Source organism: Melospiza melodia, chromosome 3 (genome assembly GCF_035770615.1).
Source record: "Melospiza melodia melodia isolate bMelMel2 chromosome 3, bMelMel2.pri, whole genome shotgun sequence".
NCBI lineage: Eukaryota > Metazoa > Chordata > Aves > Passeriformes > Passerellidae > Melospiza > Melospiza melodia.
Window position 1 is genome coordinate 124,361,916 of NC_086196.1, and position 27,692 is coordinate 124,389,607.

General features: G+C 36.0%; 1 protein-coding gene across 1 annotated transcript in view; it reads left to right on the forward strand.

Moving 5' to 3' along the window:
- The window catches only part of EYS (eyes shut homolog), a 700,592-nt gene that overhangs the window by 464,476 nt on the left and 208,424 nt on the right, over window positions 1-27,692 (forward strand). Inside the window, exon 36 of the mRNA XM_063152992.1 lies at window positions 24,558-24,670. Within this exon, the coding sequence (XP_063009062.1) occupies window positions 24,558-24,670 (113 nt within the window). The remainder of the gene's footprint in view (window positions 1-24,557; window positions 24,671-27,692) is intronic.

Genomic DNA, 27,692 nt, shown 5'->3' on the forward strand with positions numbered 1-27,692 from the left:
CATCAATATGTTACCAATGGGGAAATGGCAACAGATAATTGAGTGATATGCTCAGGATCATGCATAATAGTGTGTTAAAATTGAAGGTGAGGTGGAAATCATTATACATGTAAAGACTCAGACACAGAAGTCTAGAGGGCTTGTACTTCAAATACAAATGCTTAAAGTACACTATGCATATGTAAGAACACATATTGTTTTTCTGTGAAAAAGAGATAATGTGATATCACAATCATATGTACTGCCCAGTTTTCAGATATTCTCATGTATATACATATGTAGATAAAAATCTTTTAAACATTTTAATAACCAACTGCTAAAACATGCAAAATCATGTTCTTTCTCTTTTTATAATTCATCCACAGAATTCAGTGGCATTGATGAAGAAATGGACAATGTGAAACAGGTGTTACAAAGTACAGAATCAGACCCTTAATTCAGAATGATCCAAAAGCAATTTGCTCTATGTTACAGCTGCTGTGCTTCCACAGACTAACACAACAGTAACCCCTCTGTAACTGTCTAGTTAGAAGCAGTTTATGATCCATTTCCCATGCCAGAACATTGCAAAGCAGTGGGAGAATTTAGTACAATCTGTGCACAGTGCTTTAGATTTGATTATCTGGCATTCACCTTATCTGATAAATCTTGGGCTCTGACAGCAGCTTTCACGCTATAATTTATAATAATATAATATGTACATGATTCCTTAGCATCCTGCTGCAGTAATCGTTGGATGTGAGCAAATTACAGTGGTCCTGACCCAATTAATGCTCCCTGGGCTGCAGTGTTCAGCCTGAGAAGATTCTGGGGAAGCCAACAAAGGAAAGAACATCCAATCTGTCACAGGATTGCAAGGCATGCTAGACTGTTACATGGCTGCAACTCTTTGCTATAGTGGTGTAAGCAAGAATGGGGAGCTGAAACCTTAGAGGGGCAGTTCTTGAATGTCCATATATTTCCTGTTGTTCCACAGCATATCTGAAATTTCCATATTTAGCTATTAAAAATAATATGTTTTTTAAATATTTTTTTTAGGTAGAGTGGTTATAGGTTTTTGGGTTTTTATTCATTAGATCATGAATCTGCCTAGGAATTGTCCAAAAAATATTTCAGATTTTATATAATTTATAGAATTATCTGATCCATCAGTTTAAGATCTAGCTCATGATAGACTAAGTGGAAGCCACTTGCCAAGCATTAGTCTTCCCCCTAGATATAGTGAAATATAAGCGTTTAGTTTGTAGTAGCTATGCAGTAGAGTTTAAGGTTCTGCTGTGGTACAGAAAATTAAAATTAGCATTATTGACTCTTTTATCCAGAATCTCATTGTGGTTTTAGTGCTACATTTCTGAAACTTTGAGTTCCTGTTTGCATCAATTCCAGAATCTTTATTTTTCAAAAAATGGGATGAATTTTTTTTGTCCTTATATTTATGCCTCTCCCTTTTAACTTGATTTTCCCTACACACATTATACATCTTCTAAGTCTGTTCTGTTGTCAGGTTTGTGATTTACAATATTCAGAAAGGCTCTTTCAGGGTGTTTGTTGATTTGAAATGCATTTTGCATCCTGAGGAGAATCTGAGTTCTTTTTGAATCTTGGCATGACAGCCTTAGATCCTGGCATGTATTTACTTTCTAATGTCCTACTTAGGATATGCTTTGACTCTATCTTTGCATCACCTGAATGCTTGTCTTAATTAAGAGCACCACTTACTGTTACTCAAGATATTGTAAATATTTATGCACTTTTCTATACTAAATAAATATTTGTCACATCATCAGAAATACTTCTACATATCAATTCTCCATTGGCTACTATCACATTTTCTAGTACTTGCTCTTCTTTAGATTGGTAAGTCATGGTAAGGCTCTGTTCTTCTATAATTAAGCATTACTCTGAGTCAGGGTTCCTCCCTCTTGACTGGAGAGATGTTTTGCCTGTTCTGAATAGTTTGTTTTGATCAGCGTGTGTTTTTGCATCAGTACTTCTTACATTCTTAGATAATTTGTGAATGTGTTTAACAGCATAAGACTCAGTGGGCAATATTTGTTGCATCTGAACAGTGTAAAAACTCAACTGGTATTGGTAATTTTTGTCTTTTCTTTTATTCAGTTTGTTGATCACCCACCTAAGAAACCCCTTTCTGTAAGTCCCACAATTGCTAATTTTCTTGAAGAATCTTTGCTTGGGAACAATGTCAAAATGTCTTTGGACGTTAAGTTGGCACAGTCTTTGGGTGACCCTCTTATATAGGACCATTGATGTATTCAAGGGATATGAATAATTGGGGAAGCATAACTTTCTTAACCAAAATTTCAGATTCTTTATGTGATATTTTTCCCATGTTTTTGCTACTTACATTCTTCAATACAACACTCCGGAATTTTCTTCTGAATATAGATTTGCTGGGTTTTAGTTTGCCTCAATCATTTTGGCCTTTCATAGTCCCTTTTGAAATGACGATGTCATATTTGCCAGTTTTCTCTATATTGTTACCAAACATAATTTAATTAAAAAGTTATATAACATTTTTGCACAAGTCCAGGCTTCCTAGCTTTCACATTTTAGACAGTTTCGATGAACTTAGAGCAACTTCCCCAGGAAGATGATAGTCTCTGTCCCTGGAGGTTTTCAATATGTGATTGGACAGGGTGTTAGATAATCTTTTCTAAACTCCCTTTTACATGAAAGGTTGAACCAAATGATCTTGTAAGATTCCTTCCAGCCCAGGTTTTTTTTTATGATTTTATGGCTTAAATACTTTTTTCAGCCAAAATTAAAATATAACCCAGAACATTTTATTTTATAATATGCATAATAGTAGATTTAATTTACCAGATATTACCCTTTTAAACCTTTACCCATATTTTGGCTGGAGAAGTGTTGACTGATAGTCTTCTTTATTCTGGCACTTTGATAATCAATCTCTCTTTTTTGCTTTATTTTTTTGTAAGTCATGCTTGATTTTTTTCTACTTGATCATGCAGTTACTGAACTCAATAGCAGTGTTCTTCTGTAACCTGCAACCATTTTATCCGTTGAGCTTTCTAATTTTTTATATCCTTAATAACCTTGTCCTGATGCAGTTAAACTTTCTGGTGGCTTTTTCAGTGTGATTTCCTCCCAGGAGAACACAGAGGTTGAGTATATTATACTCAGGGGTTTTTTAATGTTTTGGGGGTTTTTTTAGTTATTATATTTTGAAATATTGAAACTTATTATTTGCCCTGAGTTTTATCTCTCATAGTTTCTCTAATGGCTCCAAGAAGCCATTATTTACAGCATCTAAAAATGTAGTCCCTTCAGCATATTTTGTCATGATTTCTTACCAGACTGCTTGGAGTAATTAAACTCTGTTATTACTGTCTTTTCTGCCTTACCCTTTCTAGCCTGCTATAGTATTTAACAAACACTATCATCACCTTGGTGATATATAATATAGCTCTAATATGATATTTTTTTTCATTTTGCATGAAATTTTAGTGCAAAATGATTTGTGCAAGTTTGTATATATTTGTTTGACTACTTTTATTATCTTGCCTTTTTTTGGTGCAGCCTACGCCTTTCTAGATTTTTACTCTTGCATCATAACATCCCAGTATTTCTATTTCTACCATCAAGATTCTTATGATATTCTTGCTGGTTTACTGCTTTTTTTCCTTTTTTAGAACCCAGGTATTTTTCCATAGGCAGTTACTTTTCTTTTGAAAATAAATAATGAGTGTTTTGGCAGAGAAGAGATGTTTTTATACAAATGTTCATATTACAATTTCTGTAACATATTTAGTTCTGTCATGTATATTTTGAATATGAATTTTTTATTTTTTAAAAAGGTTCTTGCAGGTAATGTACTGTCATGGAATTACATTAGTAAATCAGCTTTATTCTAATTTCAATGCAATGTAATTATGTCTTCTATATAAAGGTAATAGACGGTCTTGCCTAATCCATTAATTGAAAAATAGATTTGAGACTTCAGATATTTTGCTGAAAGTATCCAATGCTGCCCTGTAGGATTCTTTGTTACCAGTGTGCCAGTAGCCTTTACCCTCTAGAAATGTTTTCTTGTTAGGTCTTCAAGCCTAAACAATACAGAGAAGTGATACCATCAAGGGAAAGGTAAAACATTCTTGTAGTAGGGGATTGCTGGCTTGTGTTATTCTGTTCAAGTCCATCTGTGTTGAAAAGGCTGCAGATGATGATTTTGGACACTGCAGCATTTGAGATATTAACTTATAGGAAAGACGCATATACAGAGAGCATTGTAGTGAAGAGTGACACATTTTATTTGTTTTTTTCTAATTAGGTTATTCAGTATGCTTATAGTCATTTTATGGATTTTTTAATTCTTTTTCTTATATCTGGGTGTGTTCATGTAAATTTTTTGGATAATTCATTACTGATTTATCTACTTGAAACAAGTTTGAATTCTTGCTGAAGTTCATCATTAGAACTGTGTGATTCTTAATCAAGAACAGCTTTACAGATCACAGAAATCTTGAATTTTTCTAGTTATCATAAAATCTAAACCTAGACTATTAATCTAAAAGTACAATAAATGTTTCTAGTATGTCTAATACATTCCAAATTTATTATATTAAAAATATAAAATGGGAGACATAAAAGTAAGTATAAAGATTTTCAATACTATTTCCTGAATGCTTCTTGATAAGTCTATACTGAAAAGTTATGTTAATTTGTGTGATTTTATTCCTTATAGGTTACATTTCATATTTTATTAGGAAGATATTAAGGGAAGTATTTTTGAAGTTTATAATATCAGACTTACTGATTGTGAAAATTCATATTTCTCCAGCTGTATGCTGTGATATTTTTACTGCTTCTATTTTAAATTTCACTACAGTTGGTTTAGCAAAGTTAGAATTTCACTTATGCAATATACACCCATGTATGTACATATGCATGCATTTAATATTACATTATTATATAATGCCAATACTGATATTGTATTAAAAAAAATTGTAGTAAACTTTTCAATAAAGTCTCCTAACACCATAACAAAATAAATTCAAATGAGAAAGCAAGAAATATCCTTCACTGTGTTCAGTCCACAGACCAGAAAGTATTGCGGGTAAGAAATCAAGGTTTTTTTCTCACTGATTATCTTCTGCATCAAATTAAAGGGGACACTTAAGGTTATAAATATTGAATCACTTTGGCAAGGCTGTGCTTCCAAAAAGTGCAAACATCTTATTAATATCAACATCTCTACATTAAAAAAAATCATTTGCATTCCACATATATAATATATCAGCAGTCCACAATATAAACTGACTACTATAACCAAGATTAAAAATGTAATTCACTCTCATTAGATAATGCTAAAATGCCAAGATCATTATACTTATTACAGATCTACAAATCATTCAAAGGGGTGATATTATAGCTGTACTATATTCCTGCAGAAAAGAAGCCAGTGAACTTTAAGACGTTCATGGCCCAGGGCCATCTGTGCAATGGGCTTTGGCTGAGAGCAGCCACACTGGATCAGAACATTAAGAGCAATGAGTTTGTGCTCCAAAACTCTCAGCAGAATCACTATGCTGAGCCAAATCGTTTATTTCTGTTTCTTGTTTATATGAGATTTTGATATGTGTGGCTTTAACTGTCTCCTCTAGAAGGTCTTTTATGCAGCTAGAAATAACCAGAGCTCTGTGTGCATGGGAAAATCAAACTCCCGAAGATTCTGATTCTGAAAGAAAGAAAAAAAATCATTGCAAATCTTTTGCTGATCTTAAATTATGATGGTTGTGCCACTCTGACTGAAATCCCCTCAGAATTTGGCTTTATGGAAGTATTTTTCTCAAAAGCATTTTAATTATTTCATAATTTCAGTGCCTGAACTCAGACTTCTGTGTACTAAATGCTTGAAGTTAACCACGTGGCAACCTCAGTAAATTAAAAGACTGATACCAAGGCATGACTGAAAATTTCTCTGTCTTGTTCTCTTGAGATAATTTCTAGAAAACATACAGGGTAAAGGGATGTAAACAAACTCTGTATTTGGAGAATTTAGTAAGAGATTTGAATTCAGATTTCTGTTTAGTATGGAACAAATATTTATTGATTTTTTTTAGTAGTATTTCCTATAGAGGGAAACGAGAGTTTGGGAAACAGAAGAGAAATTAAAGGAAAATAGTATGATATAATTCAATTTCTAAAGGCAATTGGTAGGCATGTTCAGATAAATAGATATACTGTAAAAAAAATCTGTTTGATAAAAAGTGCATGTCATGTATTCCTGTGTGATACCAGAAGTTTTTTCTATTCCAGTACCTTTAGGGGCTCTGTTCAAGCTCTTCCTCTCAGTCAACATTTAAAACACAGGAATGTCTGCAACCACTGACAACATACTGCACTGAGATGAAATGCTCAACAATAAACAAATACCAGAGCATTCTGCCCCACAAGCTGTATTAACTTGAAGAAACACTCTTCTGGGAAGTGAGAGAGAGTTGCTTTCCCTCTCCCCTGGTAATGATGTGAGTGGGTATGGAATAACATTAGGGTCCTGGCTGTGCCCACCACAGCTATTGCCAAAATCAACCCTGTCCTGGCCAAAACTAGGACACCATAGAACCAGCCTTCAGGAGTGGAAGGTCCCTAAGACCAGAGGAAAACTCTGGAGCAAGGAATTCTTAACAGTGCCAGAGTGACCATCCCTGGAGGTGTTTAAAAACAGACTGGATGAGACACTTAATGCCATGGTTTAATTCATAAGGTGGTGTTGGGCCATAGATTGGACTTGATCTCAAAAGTCAGTTCCAACCTAGTTAATTCTGTGATTCTGTGGGAAGGATTGGTTACAGATCCCTTAAACAGACTGGTCATATGTAAGTCTCTGAGGTTTCATGGGGTGCACCCATGGGAATGGGTGAAAACTGTCTGATGCCATTGTGAGGTCACTGCTAATTATCTTTGAATGGTCATGGCAATTAGAAGAGGTTCCTGAAGACTGGAAGAAAGCAAATATCATCATCTTTGAGAAGGGCAGGAAGGAAGATCTGCAAAACTGTAAGTTAGACAACTTCACCTCAGTCACTAGGAAGATGCTGCAGCAAATCCTCCTGGCAACAATTTCCAAACATATGTAGATTAAGAAAGTAACTAGAAGTTATTTACATGGATTTAAAAGAGGAAATTGTACTTGACCAGCCCCACAGTGTCTAGTGTTAGATAACTAGCTTGGTAGACAAGGGAGAACAGTGATGCTATCTACAACTTCAGTACAATTTTTGACACTGTCTCCTATGACATCATCATGGGAAAAACTGACAAAGTACAGGTGTATATGGAAGTCCACAGTGAGGTGGCTTTAAAAAAGTCTGAATGAAGTGGTCTGGAGTCTGTGATCAGTGATGTAAAGTCTGGTTGGAGGTCAGTAACTAGTGAGGTGCCCCAGAATTTACTAGTGGGTCAAATACTGTTCAACTTCGTCATTAGTGACCTGGATGAGAGAACAGAATGCACCCTCAGCAAGATTCTAAGATTGATTCAAAACTGGAAAGTGTCTAATTCTCCAGAGGGCTGTGCTGCCATCCAAGGAACCTCAACAGACTGGAGAAATGGGCTGACAGAAATCCCATGAACTTCAAAAAGGAGCATTGCAAAATCCTGCAACTGAGGAATTGTAATGCCATGTGCAAGCACAGTGTGGTGTCAGCTGACTGGAGCACAACTTGGCAAAGGAGAACCTTGGAATTCTGGTGGGCAGCAAGCCATCTGTAAGCCAGTTAGGCATACTCACAGTGCATGGGTGGGGATTCATCCTCTCTATTCAGTACTGGTGAGCTTGTATATGAATTAATGGGACCCATTCTGTACCTGTCCGATGAAAGAAACCACTGGACTCACTGCAGCATCTCCAGTAGAGAAAAATATTATCAAGGTGTTGGAACATCTCTCATATAAGAAAAGATTGAAAGAACTGTAGCAGTTCTTTTGGGTTTTTAAAGCCTTCCTGTCATATCATCCCAGGCCTTTTGCTCATCAACTCTCACAGGGACCCCATGCAAAAGTACCCTTACTCTATCAGAAAAAAAATGCTGTTTCAGTGATATGCAAAAATATGATTTGATGATATACAAAGATATTATTCTGTTTCTGTGGAGATTATTTCCTTATTTTGAAGAACATTTTAAATAGGGATAGCATTGTTTTGAACTTTCATGCAGGTTTGATGAATTTGAATATTCAAATCCAGGTGATCATTTTTCTTTGAATGATATTGGCAGGCCTGCAAGATCAGTTTTTGTCTTTAATCTTTGAGGACTTTAATTTTCCCATAGCTGCCAGGTTGATCAGATATTAAGGTCTTCAATTTTTGGTTGATGTTGCCACTTCATTATTCCACAGTTCCAGCACATTGCCACAGGTTCCTGGCAATAGCTACAGCCTATTTTTGTTGGCAAGACATCTCCTTGATACCTTATCATGATGTGTGTGCTGATATGGCAGTTGTCCTGGGGATAAAACTCTCAGTGTCTTTTTGATGCTTTGTCTCTTTGACAGCTGTGGTTCCCTTAGTTACATTAACCATTTGTCTCTTCTTCCTATTCAGTGTGAAAAATCCAGGGCAGTTACAGACATTTGGGATGACTTTTTCTGCTGATCATGGTCAGCCTTTTTTATCCAATAGCTTCTCATCTTCCCAAATTTCCTGATTTTCCTGGAAATGTGGTAATGTGTATGTGCATAAGACCTTCTCAGGAAGCATGTCAGGCACTTCACCTTTGCTTGCCTATCATTTATATCCAGTCTGGAAGCTCTTTTTAAAAAGATGACTGTTACCTTGAAATTGGCAGCAGGAAGCATTATGGGGTGAACAGCAGGTTCAAGCAGGCTGCTACACAGGATCTGTAGTGTTTGATGGAGCTATGCCTTCACATTGCTGTCTTAAAAGTTGATGCAATTCAAGATGAATATACCTTCAAGAGTTGTAGGTATAGGTTTGTGACCTCATGTTATGTTAACAACAAAAAGAAATAATTGCTGTTTTTCTGGAAGAAACAGATCTCGACAGATGGCATGATCTGTGAGGTTGGCATTTCATTAATTTCTCTGTGTGATTTTTTGAGATCCTTTTTGAAAGTTTCAGCAGGTCTGGTAAAGTAAGAAGTAAGGCTTGAGCAGGTAGCAGACAACTTTCATGAGCCCTTAGAGGATTTGTTTGGTGTCAGTCCTTTCCAGCAAAACTTAAAGCTTAAACTACACTGAAGTGACTTAATGCAGCAATGCTCTTCAGTGTTTGCATCCCAGACATCTGTCATCTGAACACTTTGAGCTCCTTCCAGACACTGACTTCAACATTGCACTGTTTCCAAGCAGAGTCCCAACACCTGGGCAGAAAGGCTGTAATCATCCATTGAATAAGTGTACTCTGGGATCTTCTGTAACAAGCTTGATGGCAGACTATCTGCTGGTACTGAAAATGTATACAGGCACACTTTCTTCCTAAAGAAAGGGTTTCACACATAAATTTTGTGTGGCTTATTGGTCTTGTTTACCCCTTCCTTTCAGTCTCTTTTTAAAGGTAGAATTATATCTAAGGGTCACGAATAGTGACCACTGCACTCCCTATAGCTAATGAAGAAGAACAAAGAGCTGGGATTTACCTCTTGGAAAAGGTAGTTGTATTGACTGTGTACCAGCAGACACCGGGTCGTGGCCTGTAATCATCCTTTGTAGTTCTTGAGGTGATACAACCTGCTAGTGTAAACCTAAAAGGTGTGTGCAAGAGCAATTAATTCCATGTAGTTTAGGCAGGACCCTTTCAGCTTCAGGAGAAACCAGACATTTGACAAGGCAGAGATATATTTGACAGCATGTATGTACTAGTCAGGCAACTAATGCAGTGATTACCCAAATAACCCTTTCAACCAACAGTTCCCTAGATTTGTCACCCACTCTTTCATTCTGTGTTTGTAACTGTAGGTTCATTTCTCAAAGGCTGGTTCTTTATGCAGTTGATGAGACTGCACAAATATTGCCTTGAGTTTCTTTATGCATTCTCCACAACACACAGCTAAAGTCAAGAGCTGATTGTACTTAACTATCAATTTACTCATCTGTTAACTTGGTTTTTTGATAAAGGTAAACTTTGAGGCATCAGCTGTACCAATCTAACCACAATAATCAATATAGATGAGAAAAAAGCATGCTATGCAAAATTCTTATCTCATTTTAATAGATAAAAACTGATCTGAATATTCATCTGTTCCTTTTTTATGTATGTGTGATTTTTCTCAAACTTCTTTCAGCAGTAGAGAGGTTTATGTGACAAACATGAAGCTTTGGGTGTATAACTTCATCCCATTAAAATGCAAATCCATGAGTTTCTCTTCAGAAAAAAAAGACAATTTGCTGCTAAATCCCATTGAAAATTACTTTTGCCAATTAAACTTCTGTGCTTTGGATGGGAAGTGAAGCAAATTGTTGCCATTTCTGATAAATACAAACTCAGTTACCAAAAACATTTATGTTGGTATAAGGTACGCTAAGGTAGTTTATTTAATTTTCCATAACCATGTAGTGCCTCCTGAATTGCTAAGAATAAAAGAAAAACCTCTTTGCTCTCACAGCAGCTTTTTTTACAGTATTCTGGTACAGTATCTTAGATTTTTATTTCTTACCTCTGTCACCATTTTTACTAGTATTTGTATGACTTTGCATCTCTCTAACCTCTTTAGTGGCAATTGTATTTTTATGCAATGACTCACAGTAAGCATTGCATCAACTCCATTATAATTTATCAGTGAAATTTTATGTGATAAATGCAATGTGTCAATATATATTAATTCTCCCTACTGGATCTGACTGGGATGCAGCTAATTTTCTTCACAGCAGCTTGTAGGTACTGTGTTACAGACTGGTGACCCAAGCAGTGTTGCTAACATAGGGAAGATCTGGCTGTTGCTGAGCACTGTTTACACAGCATTGATTCCTTCTGTTCCTTGCTCTTACCCCTCAGTGAATAGACAGGGTGTGGTTAAGAGCCTGGGAAGAGACACAGCTGAGACAGCTGGTCCTGGGTGACCAAAAGGATATCCCATACCATGTAACATCACACTCAGTGATAAATTGGGAAGAAGTTTTTCCAAAGTAGCTGCTCAGAGACTGGCTGAGCACCTGCCTGCTGGTGGTGATTGCTTTTGCATTGGTTTTTTTCTTCATTTGCTAAACTGTCTTAATGACAACTCACCAGTTTGCTCACTTTTTCCCGTCTTCTCTCTATCATCTGATGAGGGGTGGGAGCAAAAGAGTGGAGGGATCTTATATTCCAGATGGGCTGTACCCACTATATCCCCTCAACTGCACTGCCTCCTCAGAGGGACGTCTGTGGCTAATTTGTGTCATGCTCACAAAGAATCATACATAGTATTTTCTCTTATACTTCTATTAGGTGTCATTGATAATTTGTAGGCCTGACTACTCAGTGTGCTAAAGGTATTTCCAGAAGTGAGAGCCCTGCCTGACTAGCTGGCAAGAACCATTCCTTCTGCAAGAAACTAGCATCCTCTTTATAAAAAAATACTAGGACAGCCAGAAAAAAGTCCTCTTTACATATTTTATAACAATAGTCATATGAGGTTATATAACTGTCCTAATCATTGAGTGACATGCATGTTGAAATCTGGGAATTTCTTTTGGAATCTTAACACAAGGATACATAAATACCCTCACAGTTGGTAGCCTCTTGATCTGACCTAAATTGCAGGAAGTTATCTGGGTGTGTTTTGCATGGTTTTGTTTAACCAAAGAAAAAAATCTTCAAAATAAGTAGCATCCCAAGTTTTGGTAGAATAGTATAGAAACTAGAACATTTAACATCTTCATAATAAAAGCTTAGAATGAAGTCAGACAAAGTGGAAGAAAAATGACTAGACCAGCATCACCCACCCACCATGATCTTGCAGGTGGGTTTTTAGTTTCACACTTCCTTTGTGAAATTTAGTGAATTTGCATCTTCTTTGATCCTATTTTCTTCTTCATTATCTTTGAGCCCAGATTCTCTGCTCTTTTCTCCTAAGAGTAGTTTCAGTTTCTCTGCTGAAGCTGCAGTCTGCTACTTTCTTGTGATGCCTATTGTCTTCCATCTGGGTTGTGACCCAGAAACGTTTTATATTTTTTAATCAGAGCCCGCTCTTTGGCTCATTATGGAAACCAATCTTATTTTATCCTTCAACCAGTGTAATTTTTATGCTTAAGGGACCATAATGCTAATTTTAAATAGCAGCAAATGAAATATGCAGCCTATTACAAAATCACACTGATACACAACTGTCTAGGAAAACCTTGACCCTGGAAGTTTTAGCAATGTTTTTCCAGTGTTAATAAGACAAAGGGTTTTGGTGACAGCTGCAGTATTTGTAACTTGGTCCTGTTTCTCATTTGTAGTCTGTCACTCTTCTTTCCTCCATGTGCTTGAAACTTGTGTAAGGTCCAGCTCAGTTTTGAGTTTTTGACAAGTTTTGTTTAATCTTTATGCTTTCTACTTCCAACATATATTATATTCTTTGCTGTTTCCTTGTGTGTGAGTTTCTGTGCATTCATTATTCCCAGTACCCTCTTTCAGCAGGTGATTGCCAGACACTCATGCAATTTTAATTAAGGAAATTTCACACCTTCCATCTTTGATGTTTTCAGTTCTTTATATGATCTCTTTAATTTTGTGGTTTTTCCTTCCAAAAAAGAAAACCATCACTGAAGATTTAGTTTTGTTTGTCTAGACTCTGTTTAAATTATGGTGATTCCTGTGTGCTCCTTCCAGAGTTAATCTGCGTGATTAGTGTTTCTGTAGTGTCCTTGACATTTATCAATCTACAGTGTAAGGCCCGTGGGTGGTTTTTTTTTTTAAGCTAAGTGTTTAGTTGATGAATAAAAAGACACAAAATTTTTGTTGAGGAATAGAGACTACCAAATTCAAAAGCATTTGGTTTTCTGTTACGCATGCTAAGTTAGTCTCACAGCTATGTCATTTTGCCTAGAGTCTACTCTAATAACATCAGCAGTCTCTCTCTGCATTCATTCTCAGTACAGGATCTCCCATTCTCATTGATCTTCTACGTAGCAGTTTCCATTATTTCAGTAACAATAAATTGACTTCGTGTTCCTTGACAGCTTTGACATTTTGCTGTGTTGTTTCATTCCTTTTCCCAATAGCAAACAATGTAGCAGAGGCAGATTTTATAGAAAACTGTAGTAAATGGAGGCCATTCCTGATCCCTGGCAAATAAGCCCTTCAGTGCTGTTTGCTTAATGGCTTCACTCTAAACTAAGCATCTGAATGTAGCTATTGGGCATGCAGGGAACATCTCAGCCTGAGCAGTGGTCAAACAACACATTTGCCAAGCCAGCAGGAAATGCACTCTGCTCTGAAGGTAGAGGCTGACAAAGCTGTTGTAATACAAAGAGTCATTATTAAGAGAAGAACATGATGATCACGTAAATTTGTGATTCTTGGTGTGCAACATAGAAAAAGAGCAGAACAAAGGAACAGGCAGCTGTTCTACATTGGAAATGCAACTATTATTTTGTGCTTTTTCACCTAAATGAAATGAGATTTGGAAATGAAAGAATAGAGTAGGAGGAAGAATCATTTAATGAAATGGAACTGTGGGGAACATTAGCACAAAATCTATCATTTCCAATTTTATCATTATTAATGGTAATTTTTTTGAAAGCAAAAATGAGTAAAGATAAGTTACTCTATTGATGCCCGTCTCTCTCCTCCGTGGTTTAAAAAAGCTCTCTTTACCTGGATTTTACTTTACTGTGTGATTAAAAATTTCTGAGAACCATATATAGAAATACAGCAAGCTGTTTTCTCTGTGGATAATATTAACAGAAAAAAGTTATATGTGATTGTGTCACATCTCATTATACAGATTCTTGTACCAGGTTACAGAATGCTGCTTTGCAGACAATTGTTTACAGCATAGGCTGAATAGTATGGGAATAAAATAAGAGAGGCAAAATTAAAACAAAGGACATATATAGAATGTATTTTAAAAGTATCACAAGTTAATTTATAAGATTAAATGCCAATGTAAACCTGAAATAATAGGAATATCCTGACTGTTCACATCAGCTAATGATCTTTGGCATTAGTGAGCCCAGAGGTAAGCCAGATCTGAAAAATAATGCTACTGATTTTGTCTTACAATCAGTTTGTGAAAATGAAAATTGTTTTTCCATTCTACAACCTGCTGTCCATCCATTATGTCCATACAGCAGAGTATTTTGGAATCCTTTAATGGGTTTGGAAGAGAGAGATTTTGATTATCAGAAGTTTAAAGAGATTCCTGGTTTATAGCATAACTGAGTGCATGAATGCAAACCTCTGTGTGACTGTGTGTGTGTACATGCATATCTGCATGTATGTGTCTATTCTTATATGGAAGTTTATTCATTATGGCCGCTGAAATTCTAATAGCCAAATCATCGTGTGGAAAGTCTTCTACTAACATGAATGAAGAAATATCTGAGATCATCAGGCATCCTGTGATTTGTACAGTTTTACAGGAAAGAGTATGTAGATTTCTTACAGTAAAGAACCAGGAGGTCCTGCTGGAGAGCAAAATGGACATGAGCCAGCAGTGTGCCTTTGCAGCAAAGGAGGCTGATGGTATCCTGAGCTGCATTAGGAGAAGCGCTGCTGGCAGGTTGAGGGAGGGGGTCTCTATCCTGTGCTCAGCCCTGCTGAGGCCACATCTGGAGTGCTGTGTCCAGTTCTGGGCTCCTCTATACAAGAGATACATGGAGCTCCTGGAGAGACACCAGCACATGGCCACAAGGTTGGTTAGGGAACTGGAACACCTCTCCTGTTGGGAAAGGCTGAGAGAGCCAGGACTGTTCAGCCTGGAGAAAGCTCTGGAGGAAAACTCACAAATGTTCTACAAACATTTGAAGAAAGGCTGCAAAAAGGGAAAAGCCAGGTTCTTCTCAGCAGTGCCAAGTGACAGAACCAGAGGCAATAGGCACAAGATGAAGCACAGGAGGTGTCATCTGAATATCAGTATCAGAACTTTTCCACTGTGAGGATGTCTGAGCATTGCAGAAGTTGCACTGATTGGTATGGGAGTTTCCATTCATGGAGATATTCAAAACCTGTCTGGACTTGATCCCAAGCATCCAATATATTTTTACCTGGAGCTTTGAACTGTACTACCTACCCACTCCCAAAGACTGGTGCTGATTTTTGTGGAGCATTTCCTTTTGCTCTAGCTCTAAATTTATTTTTCCCCACCTTGACTTGTATACTATTGCTATACTTGGCAAAAGACACACCTAATTCTAAATTTCATGCTCTGAATTTCTGCACCTAATTCTAAATTTCATGGCCTGAATTTCATGCTCTTAGACTCCTTGCCGAAAGCACTTACAAATTTTATTTGGAATTGATAGTCCCCAGGAAAACCTATTGGCTCCAGGTGACACTTCAGTAGGGGCTTGGATGAGGTAACCTACCAGAGGTGCCTTCCAACCTCAGCTTTTGTGTGATCTGATACTACTCTTTTTCCTAGCACCCTGTATTTGTTGCTACTGTGGAGATGTAGGATACAGGTTCAGTGTCTGATGAAGATGGTTCTTTACCCTCACCTAATATTTCTGTTTCTAAGGGAATGATAGGAAAAGAAACATGAATTGTTTCACATGGCAGATGCACTTTGATGTGGCAGTAGAGGCCTCATTGGCTGCAGAATAGTGGAAAGGAGAGTTGTGAGTACTCTGAGTACCAGATCTTCATACAGTTATTAATGACACTTGTAATCTTTCTGAAGACTGAATAGAAAATTCAATCATTTTATCTTAGTAGGATGCATATTTCATGAACATGGGGAATTTTTAACCTCATTCAAAGGGGTTTTAATAGCATTGACTTTTTTTGACTTTTGGAAAGTTTTTTTAATAAGAAAGAATATACTTGAATGAAGGAATGCAAATGCATTGATTCTCTGGAAAGGGGAAGTGGCTGACCTTGTGGTGTTCCTCCTGCATAACAGCCTGAGGTATGTTGATAGTGAAAATGAAAGAGGTGAGATTTCATCTTGAGAAGAGTAGAACAGGTGAGCATTGAGGCTTAGAGCAGTGTTAGGGAGGGAGAGGAGGAAAGTCGCTTCCAGAACCGGAGTGTTGGAAGCAAGTAAAGGAGCAGTTTAGAATCTGCCGTGCCTGCTTAATTATTTTAATATATATTTTCTTTTTTATAAGTGAAGAACTTACTTTAAACTTCCAGATTTTAGAACATGGTTTGATTTGTCCTCTAGATCATATAGTACATAATGTAGTTACATGTGATCTTTTTTGTTTACTATGGTTTTCTTGGGGACTATAAATTCCAAATAATATTTGTAAATGCTTTAGGCAAGGAGTGTAAGAGCATGAAACTCAGGCTAAGTATGAGGATTTTAGGATTAGGTGTGTCTTTTGCCAAGTATATGAATAGTATACAAGTCAAGGAAGGGAAAAATATATTTAGAGCTAGAGCAAAAGGAAATGCTCCACAAAAATCAACACCAGTCTTTGGCAGTGAGTAGGTAGTACAATTCAAAGCTCCAAGTAAACACATATTGTCATAGGTCTCTCAGGACTGCATCTCTCAAAACAGAAATTCAAGATAAACCAAAGTATTAGGTAACCAAATCCAACTGCTGACTGAAAGTTTTTGTTTCCTCAGAGATATAAAACACCAGATTATATGTCCACTTCTCAGCTGTGCCAAGTTAAACTGCCATTAATCTAAATCTATATTAATATGATGAATTATAGATACACTTTCATGTTCTGCTACACTTGTCATAAGGGCAGTAACACCTAACTGAAAAACAGAGCGGCCAAAAAGGAGTGGTAACCTGTCAGTTGTTTCATTAAAAATTAATAAAATTTTAATTTTTTTTGTAATTGTTAGAGTTTATTTGGTTTAGAACACAACAATTCATATTGTTTTACTGTAGTGAGATAATTAAATGCATTTTGGAAGTCTGTGGATTCATCACCTTCTTGGCACATCATGGTTAATGTTTTTATGTGATCTGTCTACTGCAGATACACCTCTGATCACATAAGTACATGTGTCTAACACCTTGGTAACCTTGGAATGCCTAAATGCTCCTAAAATCTTTGTTATGTGTCAGGCAGCTCTCCCTGTTACCATGTTCTTAACACTGTAAACCCCTGCTTCTCACCTGGTCCTGATATATGCCTCGTTGGAATCTCTGGAGTATTCTGGGGAAGTGAAGGCATTTGTTGAAAGATATAGTGTGCCAGCTGATAGATAGATTCCTTACCTAGTGTGGGAGGAATACTGTTATCTTCCAACACCTCTTGTCTTAAGAAATTGCACTAAGAAAAAAAAAATACATCTTTGTATTAAGATGTACAAAACCAGACAAACCAGTTGTATATGTTTCTAAAAGGTGTACTGGCATGATATAAGAAAAGCACAAACCATGAAGAAATTTTTTTCTTCTCACCCTTCTTCTGCAGAGAATCTTCAGTTTTCTTAGGAGTCTGACAAAATTAGGACCTTCTGAATATTATATACCATATGTATACATTAAAGAAAAGCCTATTTTATGAGAACATTTTCATTTTTATGGGCATATTTTCATTTTGAAGACACCCTTGCTTTTTAGATAAGGTGTTATCTCTTCTACTCAGACAGATGTACTTCTTGTTAGAACTCCTCCCTTTTTCATTACTCAACATCTATAATTCACCAAGTGTTTCACACTGAAACTCACTTTAGAAATAGAATATCCTGACTTGAAAATGACCCATGAGAATCACCAAATCCATCAGCATATAAACACATATGCTCAATCAAACATCTCTTGGGTTAAATGTTTGTAGATTTGAGTGATTGGCTATTGATTGAACAAGAACCAAAACTAGAGAAACTGACTGACTTGGACTGAAAACTAGTTCATGGTGATGAGCTCAGAACACCTCTCCCTAAGTGCTGGAGCACTGTAATTTGTTAGCATGATGTTCAGCATATGTGACTTCAGTGTCACTCTGCAAAGGTGAAATGCAGGGAGATGAACTGATTTCCACAGTTTGATAGAGTCTGCACTATCCAAGAAAGGTAAGTCCATTTTCCAAATTTCACTCTACATTATCTAGTCCTCTCAGGCCAATATATTTTCCAGCTTTCTCAGGGACAAAGTGTTGTACCACATTAACAAGAGAGAATTAAGAAAAGATAGATTACAGTAGTTGAATTTATTAGGAATTTCAATAACAGATGGAGTATGCGAGAGATGCATTATGGTTATAAGCATAAACATTGACATTGTTTACAAAAGGGACAGACGTTTCTAGCCACAAAGCTTAGGAATATTCTTCCTCACATCAGAATTTTCATATCCCTTCTGAAATGCAGCATTGCACTTGTTACAGTGAAAGCCAAGAGCAAGTTTAAAAGATAAGGATCTTGACCAAGGATGAACTTTCATAAAAACAGTAAGGGAATTTCTCAGTACTCTTGAATCTTTCAGACTTACTGATTTTAATTAATCCTTCGTGGTTTAATGAACCATTCTGAGCTAGAACTGTCAGGATCATGAAGAATTTACAGTGAGGCTCTTGTGCCCAAGATTTAGACTGCCAGTCAGTTTAGATGAAGAAATGGTGCAAGAGGAACGAGATGTCAGTTGTGTGGTGAGCTGGTTGCCCCTGAGTCTGGGACCAGGCAGATGACCAGTCTGGTTTCCACTGTGAAGCACAGCAGTGCAGGAGATGGTTTGCTAGTTCAGACCCAATGAGAGAGGATAGCCTCAGTTACCTGCTCCACAGCACATGAGGCTGGAAGAATTATTGACTTGCTGGTTTCCCATAGCAGAACTGTCAGAGTTGCTACTTGTACAACCCCTGATTTCAGTGGCTAGAACAAATGAGACATGAAGAGCAGAAATGTAAACCTCTACTACACTAAGCAGTTTAGGGATTTATTTTCTCCCCTTCTTCTGCCTATATTATTATCCTTTACCATTCTTGTTTTATTAAATTCTAGTGATAGGATTCGATATCCATTGTAGATACACTAAAAGCAGATTTAGGGTAATAACGGTAAATTCTTTAAAAGATTCAGTAGAAGTAGATGAAAAAAATCTGAATTTCACTTACCACTTGAGCTCCTTTTGTGTTGCGCTAGTATAACTTCATTAAAATTATTTTGGGATGCTTGGCTCAGAATCACAATATCAGTGTAAAATCATCAATTATATTTAAATATGAATTGAATGAAACTTCAGTGTTATGTATAGGTTGATACGGTATTTCATTTCATAGTCAGTATGAGTCAGGATGAAGAAGATCCTTTGTGTTTCACCCAATTTATTGATATGGTAGGATGTAGGCAATTTTACCAGGGCATATTCCCATTTTGCCTTCCCATTTCTACAGTAGTTCTAGGACATAAGCTGAAGCAATATTCCTTCTCCCATATTTTAAGTGTTTTCTTTATTACCCTTGTTTGAGAGCTAATGCTACTTTTCATTTTCCTACACACTTTGAAATGTCATTAAAGTCTTTGGCATATACTCTGTTATCTAACAATAAAAATGCTTGTAATTTAAAATTTGAACTGAGTATAGAAATTGTTATTAAAAGTAAACGTTAGGAAGTGAAGTAATGAACAGTATAGATACATCAAAGACACACACTCCCTTGCCACTGTCTACTTCAGCAGGACTTCTCAAAGTGAGGTACATTTTCTCTCATTAGGAGCTATAAATAAGCCAGACAAGCCTTGTCCATTTTTCTTGAACTACCAGAGTAAAAACTAATTAGGTTTAAGTTTTATTAATTGATTTTTTAAAAATTAAGACAGCAAGAAACATTTTTCAGAAAGGTGATGTCTGAGTCACTAATGTTGATTTTTAACAAAGTCTTGAAAACTTTTGGGCTTTAACAAAGTACATGGCCCATATATAGCATGTTGCTTTGAATGCAGGCAAGTTTCAGTGATCAGTAAGTGAAATATAAAGGCAAAATGCTGTCCTATTGGAATAAGCCCATTCTGATTTTTTTTACTGCTAATTTGATAGTCTGTATATTTCTGGGTTTTGCTGTATGTAATTCAGTATCAAAGAGAGGAAAATAGGTTTTAAAATGACATCTTAAAAGAACAAATTCCAAATTCTTCTTTAGGGGGAGGCATTACCACCACAACCACCCATGGAACTTAGACATGGGGTTTTTGGTTTGGTTTGGTTTGGTTTGGTTTGGTTTGGTTTGGTTTTTTTAAATATTTATTTTGATTTTCGTATTTTTCTTTAGTGGGATTGATATTGAAGTTCAGTTGCAGATGACTTCAAGCAGGTTATAACTGAGACGGTTAGCCAAATTTTCATGGCAAATTTAAAGAAAATACAGAAGTGAGATTATAGCTGGCTTAATCTCAAAGTTCATTGTGACTTTCATATGATTCTAATCACTAGGAGAAAACAAAACTGGAGAAGCTGTTATCTAAGTTGAGGTGCTTTTTGAGTTATCAATTTCCAAATGGTTCACCATGGTTTTAGTAAATACAAGTTAAAATTTTATTAGTATATTCAAAACTGTGCACCTGAGTTATTTTACTTAAGTTTGAAATATTGCATTTTAAAAGTTTTGTAGTCTATTGGAGAGAGTTCTACTTATCAGACTCCAAAATCAGATGTATTTCAGGAATCACAAAGATGTGAAAGACTCCTAAATAGTGTATTTTGGTACACTGTAATGTCTATAGTGAGAATATTTAAGATGCATAACATTTATCTTGACTGGAGACAAATGAGGAAAGATTGTGCTATTCTTTGTTTTCTTTATAGTTAATCATACTTTTCAAATAAATGCTCAGATCATAAGACAAAAATTCATTATATTATTTATGAATCTGTAGTGAATTGACAGCAGGTAAGTTCATTTCATTAGGAACTCATTCTAGGTTAATTCTATCTAGCAGCAGCTTAATTTGGGCTAGTCAGTAAGAGACGTTAATAGATAATTTGGCATATATGTGTGAACTTTTCCTACAAGGTAAGTATCAGTACTCATTTTTGTCAAGTATAAAGGGCATTTAAAGAGCATGGTTACTATATGTCAAACATATCTGAATAGATTGTGAATAGTGAATTTTATTAAACTAAATTTCTGGTGTTGCTCTGGCCCTGACATTTTCAGACCATTTAAGTGTTACAGTTTGTCAGCATATTAATGTATTTTTCCAAATGGAAGGGAACTCAACTACATGTGAAATCTACATTTTAATATTTTGCTAAACACAAAAGGTATTTGTTCTCAAAAGTAGAAGAATAAAAGCCACTTATTTTTGATTATATATATCAATAGCTCTTATTCCTATATATCTCTAAGATATTGATTTTTTTGTAGAGATAGCATAGCAGAACAAATGCAAGTAAGTGTTTGACCAAAATGTTTGTAATGTAGTTATAGGTAAAAAACAAAGAAGTAATAATTTTAAGATTGATTTACAGGAGTGTATTACCTTCAAAATATGAATATCAATGTAAGAGAAATTATTAGGCAGCCGGCCAGTAGTGAGGGGAAGGAAACCAGGTTGTTAAAATATTCGTACAATAGAGTGTTTAGGAAAATATGCAGCTAAATGTTGATTTCCAAACTAATTTGTTCCTCAGTGTGCAAAATGGACCATAAGTTGACATAGTGAATTTTCCCTATACCAGCATCTTGTATGAACTTAATTTGGCACAGTAGTTGTCATAAAATTGTATTGTATCGGCCCTTTGCATTTATTGATTTCTTTTGTTTTCTATTTTGTTTGTTCATTTTTACAATCCCGAGAAAGAGTACCTTTGTTGAAACACATGCATGGCATGACTGAGACAGTCATATAAGGCTCAGGGAGAAAAAAAGAAGCACAGTTTAATAAGCTGATTTATGCAGCCAATATTAAAACACTGTTCAATTGTTCATTCGGGGAGGGGCAATTTTACAGGTTACAATAAATTATAAATTACAATAAATTAATAATATTTATATAATATATAAAATAATAATATTGCATAAATTTTATATAATATTATAATAAACTATAATAAAATAAATACCTTGATCACAATGTCTCTGGTTTCCAGCTCAGAATCCTGTAACTATTTCTGTCTATGTTCATAATAAATTTATAACAGATCCTTCATTCTGTTAAATTGAAAATTATTTTATTTACTACTTACAAAAGGCTGGGGAAAAAATAACAAGCATCTCTTATAAAAATTAAAACATGAAGCTTAGTAGGGCAAGACATCTTCGAAGATTGTCTGGTATATTTTATTATAATGATGGCAGCAAAACAGGCTGCTGAGTGTATGTCTATCTTGGCAGTCCATCACACTTATTTCTATGTCAGAATGGCTGGAAAAGGAGGAAGAGAAAGAGTGTTCTATTGTCTGTAATCCATACGAATAACCTCTGCCAGCCCTTGTGAAATATCAAATAGTCTTGTTTTCTTAATCTACAAAGTTAACTTGGAGGAGAGTGTTCACATCCAGTTCTTGAAGGTGTTTTTTCTCTTTTTTTAGGTCAAGAAAGCTTCATTGTAATCCTCTGTGTTTATTCCACAGAGAAAACATCTTCCCTTTGCCACATTTGAACTGTGTTGACTTTAAATGCCACCCTATAGATGGTTACATAACTTTCCATATTTTTGCCATGTAATAACATATCTTTTTTAAAGTCTTAACTTTGTGTAAGCCTTTGTCTGCTAAGGAAATAAACAGTAAACTATTAGTGAACTCTCTGAGCCCTCCCATGGGTTGGAAGGCCAGTTCATTCTGTTTATAGTGTGTGGCATGGCACGCTGTGTTATGTTCCAGAGTGGTTGAGCAGTGCAGAGAAAAGCAATTCTCCTTGCTTCAACTGTATTGTATTTGTGCAGCCTATCTGTATTTGGGGAGAGAGACAGCTCTTCTTCCCTCTAATATGATTGATTTTTAACCCCATTTACACTTGTACCATCCACAACATGCTATGGCAGAGTTCCACAATTTAATTTTGAGTTATAGGAAAAGCAAACCCCTTACCTTTCTTTCTCTTTGCACTAATTTATGTTATTTCAGATCCTTTTGATTCTGTATTTTTAGAAACTGAAAGCTCTTTCTTCATCTGCACACTGCTCTGTTCTGTCTCTCGTTGACAGTGAGTTTTCCTGACTGAAGATCCCTGGTCTGTACAGTTACTGTGTTCAGAAACTCTCATGTGTATAATCATCCTTACATGACTTATGATTTTGCATATTTGTGACACTTTTGCACATTGTGAAATCCTTTTCTCAGGATTTCAGTTTTGCTATCCTGAGTGGTGCAGAAAACATTGAGCCACTCAAATACATTGAAGACCACAGACCCTAATACAGACTTGTAGAGAGAATTTCTAGGGACTCTCCATATTGAGAAACCTCACCATTTGCTCACAATTTTTCTGCTTCTGTTTTAACCATTCTTCTAATTTATTTAAGGTCTTTCTTGTTATCCCAGGGAGACTGAGTTACTTTAGAATCTTTTAACAGAGAAACTTGTTAAAGTCCTTTGGAAATCAAAGACTATGTGCCAAGCATCCTTTTTCTCATAGTCACTGTTCCTCCTCTGAGTTACAATTTCTCTTTTCAGAACCCCTCTCAACTATTCCCCTGTACATTACATTAATTTACATATATGTTAATTCTGTTCTTCAGTGTAATTCATAATCACTGTGTTGTGTTACTGATCTGTAGTTTGAGGTATGTCCTTGCATGCCCTAGTCTTGTCCCCAATTTCAAAATCATACAAAGCAAAAACCCAAGCCACCCTTCCCCCAAAAATCCATGTCTACCATTCCCATGGTTTGGAGTCCATTTTAAGTGATGACCACAGTAAATTCCCATAAGAGTCTCAGGCAAACACAACATCTTTCTTGGTTTTTTGCCACTGTTCACTATTTGCGGATTTTTAAAAAACATTTTCTAGAAGTAATTCAATTTAAGACAGATCTCTGATGTACTCAAACTAAAAAGGGTTCAGTCACAGGAACCTCCCAGAACAATTCTTCATTAAATTTTGATTTGGTGAGTCATTTACATTTCTTGCTAGAGCCTTGTCTCTTTGAACATTCCCTTTACATTTAGCTGGTCTATTATCCCTAAAGCCTTTCTGGCAGGCTTAATGCTCCTGTTGGGCTTTAAAAAGCATGTAATGCTTTCCATTATGCTTTCAGCAAATCGTTCCTCAAGATATTTTTTTTTTATTTCTGCAACTATCTAAACCTGATTTCATTGTTAAAAATGGGTTCTTGGCAGTGCATAACACTGTTCTCTGTGTTTTCAGTGTCCCTGCAGTGATTTCCATTTTTAGTAGGTCCTTAGGCATTTTTGAACCATGATTAAGGGTACTAGAAATCTTTTAAGCACATTTACAAATTTCAAATCTTCCCTGTTTACAATTCCCCATGACTTGTATTCCTCTATGGAAAAATAAATATCTTGATCATAATGTAAACAAGCAAAAGAACTGTATGCATTTTTTCCTTTGTAGGTTTCTGGACCTGTCTACAATTTCACTGGCTGTATAAAAGTCGTAGAAATCAATAACATCGGACCTTTCAGTTTCTCTAGTGCTGTGGGAAGAAGTAATGTTGACAATTGCAGGTAAACTGCCTCTATGCCTTTTCAAATCCTAAGGAAGTGTTTGTGCTGATTTTGCTTTCTTCCTTACTCAGGGTGACCATTTTATATAATTTCAACAGGAAATTATCTAATTTTTTTCCATACAGGAAAAAAAAAGGACAAAATCCCTAGAGAGACAGATATCTTGCTTTCTTTTATGCTTTTAAAGCATTTTCTTAATGGAAGATTATTTTTTTTTTCAGAGTAGTTCAATTAAACTTGACAGCTTATTTGGAGTGAGTTGTCACACCCTGAATGCTGAAACAGTATACTAAGAAAGATGATCTGCAGGAAAATACAGGACTGGGAAGTGGGGAGATATGCTGATTGTGTCTTACTTGTGACTTTGGGACTTCCATTAATCTTGTTACAAATATGAATGAGCTGGTGCCACATTTACTCTACAAGAGATTGTGAAAAATGCTGGAAAACATTGTTTCTGAATACTTTTAAAAACCTCAATTGATTTCAGTTTTGCATTTTCACATTGCTGTTGGTCATGCATTGATTGAAAAAAAAGCCATACAGGGGCAGTGGTGTACATTAGGATTCTGTTCTGGAGTATGGTAGGTTTGAACATGGCAAAGTGGAAAGCAAAGGAAAACAGAGGTGAATTGCATTTGTAGATAATGAAGTCTTTAGGGAGAGAATTTCATTTCAGTCATAGGATGTGCATGTCCTAGATTCCGGAGGACATTATATACAGCTTTTAACATATGACTTTTTTTCCCTAGAATTTGTAGAAAAGGCCAATTAATGTTCATGAGCTTGTTTAAACACTATCCTTGAAAGCTGGTGTTAACCCCCTAGACCATTAGTTAACGATCCATGAGATCTGAACCCTGCACTCACCTCCACCACTAACCCCTTAATGAGCACACATCCCACTCAAAGTCACAACAGTACAACAGTAAACCCACTGTCTAATGAATTATCTGCCCCAAGTCCCAGGCATCTAAGCTTTTGCCAGTAAAACTTACTCTGAACACAAAATTCAATTTGTTATCCTGGCAGAGACCTGCCACCATTTTTATTTAGAGCAGCAGCTGAGTGTTATCTCCTTGTCCAAGCCTGATGAAGAAATAAATCTTCACACCCTTCAGGTTCCCCACAGCATTTTGTTTGGAATATGTTCTCTAAGTACATTTAGCAAATGGTTGTGGGTCTAAATCCTGCAGGAGAAAGAAAACGCTGGCCACTGTTTTGACAAACCCCCAAAAAACAGAGAAACAATGTCTCCTCTCTTGTCTTTCTGTACAGTGTTTCATCAGAAATTTTCCTAGTGGTTTCCTTCCTAGTGGTGTCCTTAACTGTGGTGTCCTTCCAAATGAGGGCATGTACTCTTTTGTGTGAAAATATGCCTCTTTTCAAAACAGAAATTCATAAGGTTGAAAGCAAGTGAGGATGCTATTTCATGTCTTTCATTCAGGTATTAACTTTTAAGAATCATGGTGAAAAAAATATCATAAACCATCTCTGCTGTCTCCTCTGGTTACTAGATTAGGAAATTTTTCTCTATTTTGCATATGCATTAGAGCTTTGATGTCCTAAATCATAGGCAAGAGGTGGTTCTGTTTTTTAAACTACTAGGTAAAAACAGAATAACTTAAAAATCAGGACTGTTACTGTTTTTTCTACTTTCTTTCATTCTCGTTAAAAATACTCATTGATACAAGTGCTTACACCCTTTAGCTTTTTGACACTATTTTTTTTACAGTTTTTCCTATTGAACACTTTATATAACCATTCTATTAAGTGTCAATAGCCTTCAACAAGCAAAAGAAAAGAAATGAGAACAGCTTTGTCCAGTCTGTGTATATAACATAGAGAGGGATATAGAGCTGAAAGAGGTGGCTTCTAAAAAAAAATAGCTTTGTTCCTTTTAAATTTTTATTATTATAGAATGCTGTGTTATCTGTTATATTATAATCTATAGAGCTATGTACCAAGATTTATTGAATTTTGTATTGATTCCGATACTCCCCTTCATAGTTAATTAGCATACAAATATGGCTTATTTTGTATAATACAGATATTAAAGAGTTTTTTATTTGAATCAGAACTCAGAGATTATAGTCTAGAACTGTTTCTTGCAAATACTTATTGTGCATATGTTATTGGTTAGGTAAGTAAAATGACATGACTTTGTATAGATGAACTGTGGATATAATCTTGTACATAAAAGGTTGTTGAAAGAATGTTGGGCTTTCTCAATGCTCTGTGCTAAGCAACATGTTTGTTTTACCTCCCTGCTTCTTCAGAAGGCTGCAGATGAGTTAACAGTGTCCATCCCCATGCAGTCCACACAGACCTGGCACCATCCTGGTCCAAATCACAGTTATTCTTGTGTGGGAAAAGCTGAATTTCAAGAATGGAAATTGTTGTACTTAATCTGCTGAAATTTAGATTAATTTCAACAGATAATTGAAATTTTTCTGAATTTCCCTTGGTGTGGAGGGAAAGCCATAGAAATGGACTGCTTGGAAGCCCGGCAGACATTTTCTTTACTCATTCCTGCCCTGTGACACACAAATTTCATAGCTACTCACACCTGGCAGCTAACATCATGGTTTGATTTTCACTTTAGGTATAACCCACACTCATCTTGACATCATCAGCCTTTAAATGTAGTCTGCTTCCCTAAAAGCACCTATAAAGCTCAGCTGTCATTCCCCTTTTGCAAGACATGCTGCTGGGGAAGATGGATTTGTTTTGAAAAGCAAGGAGAAAGTGATTGAAGGAAGTTTTTTAAATATGGCAATAATGGAATATGTACTTTGCAAATACAAGTAGCAGTGACTGCTAAATTACGTGGTGTAACTTTTATTTTCGGAATTTGCAGGGTTCTGCAGATGCAATATTGCTGCAGTTGGAGCTGCCTAACAGCAGCAGAGAACTCTGCAGAGTGGCAGACAAAGCAATCCAATTTCTTCTGCAAAAACATCCCTGTACTTGTCACTCAGAAACACTGTTTCTGTTCTTACTGTAGTAGTTTTTCTTTAAT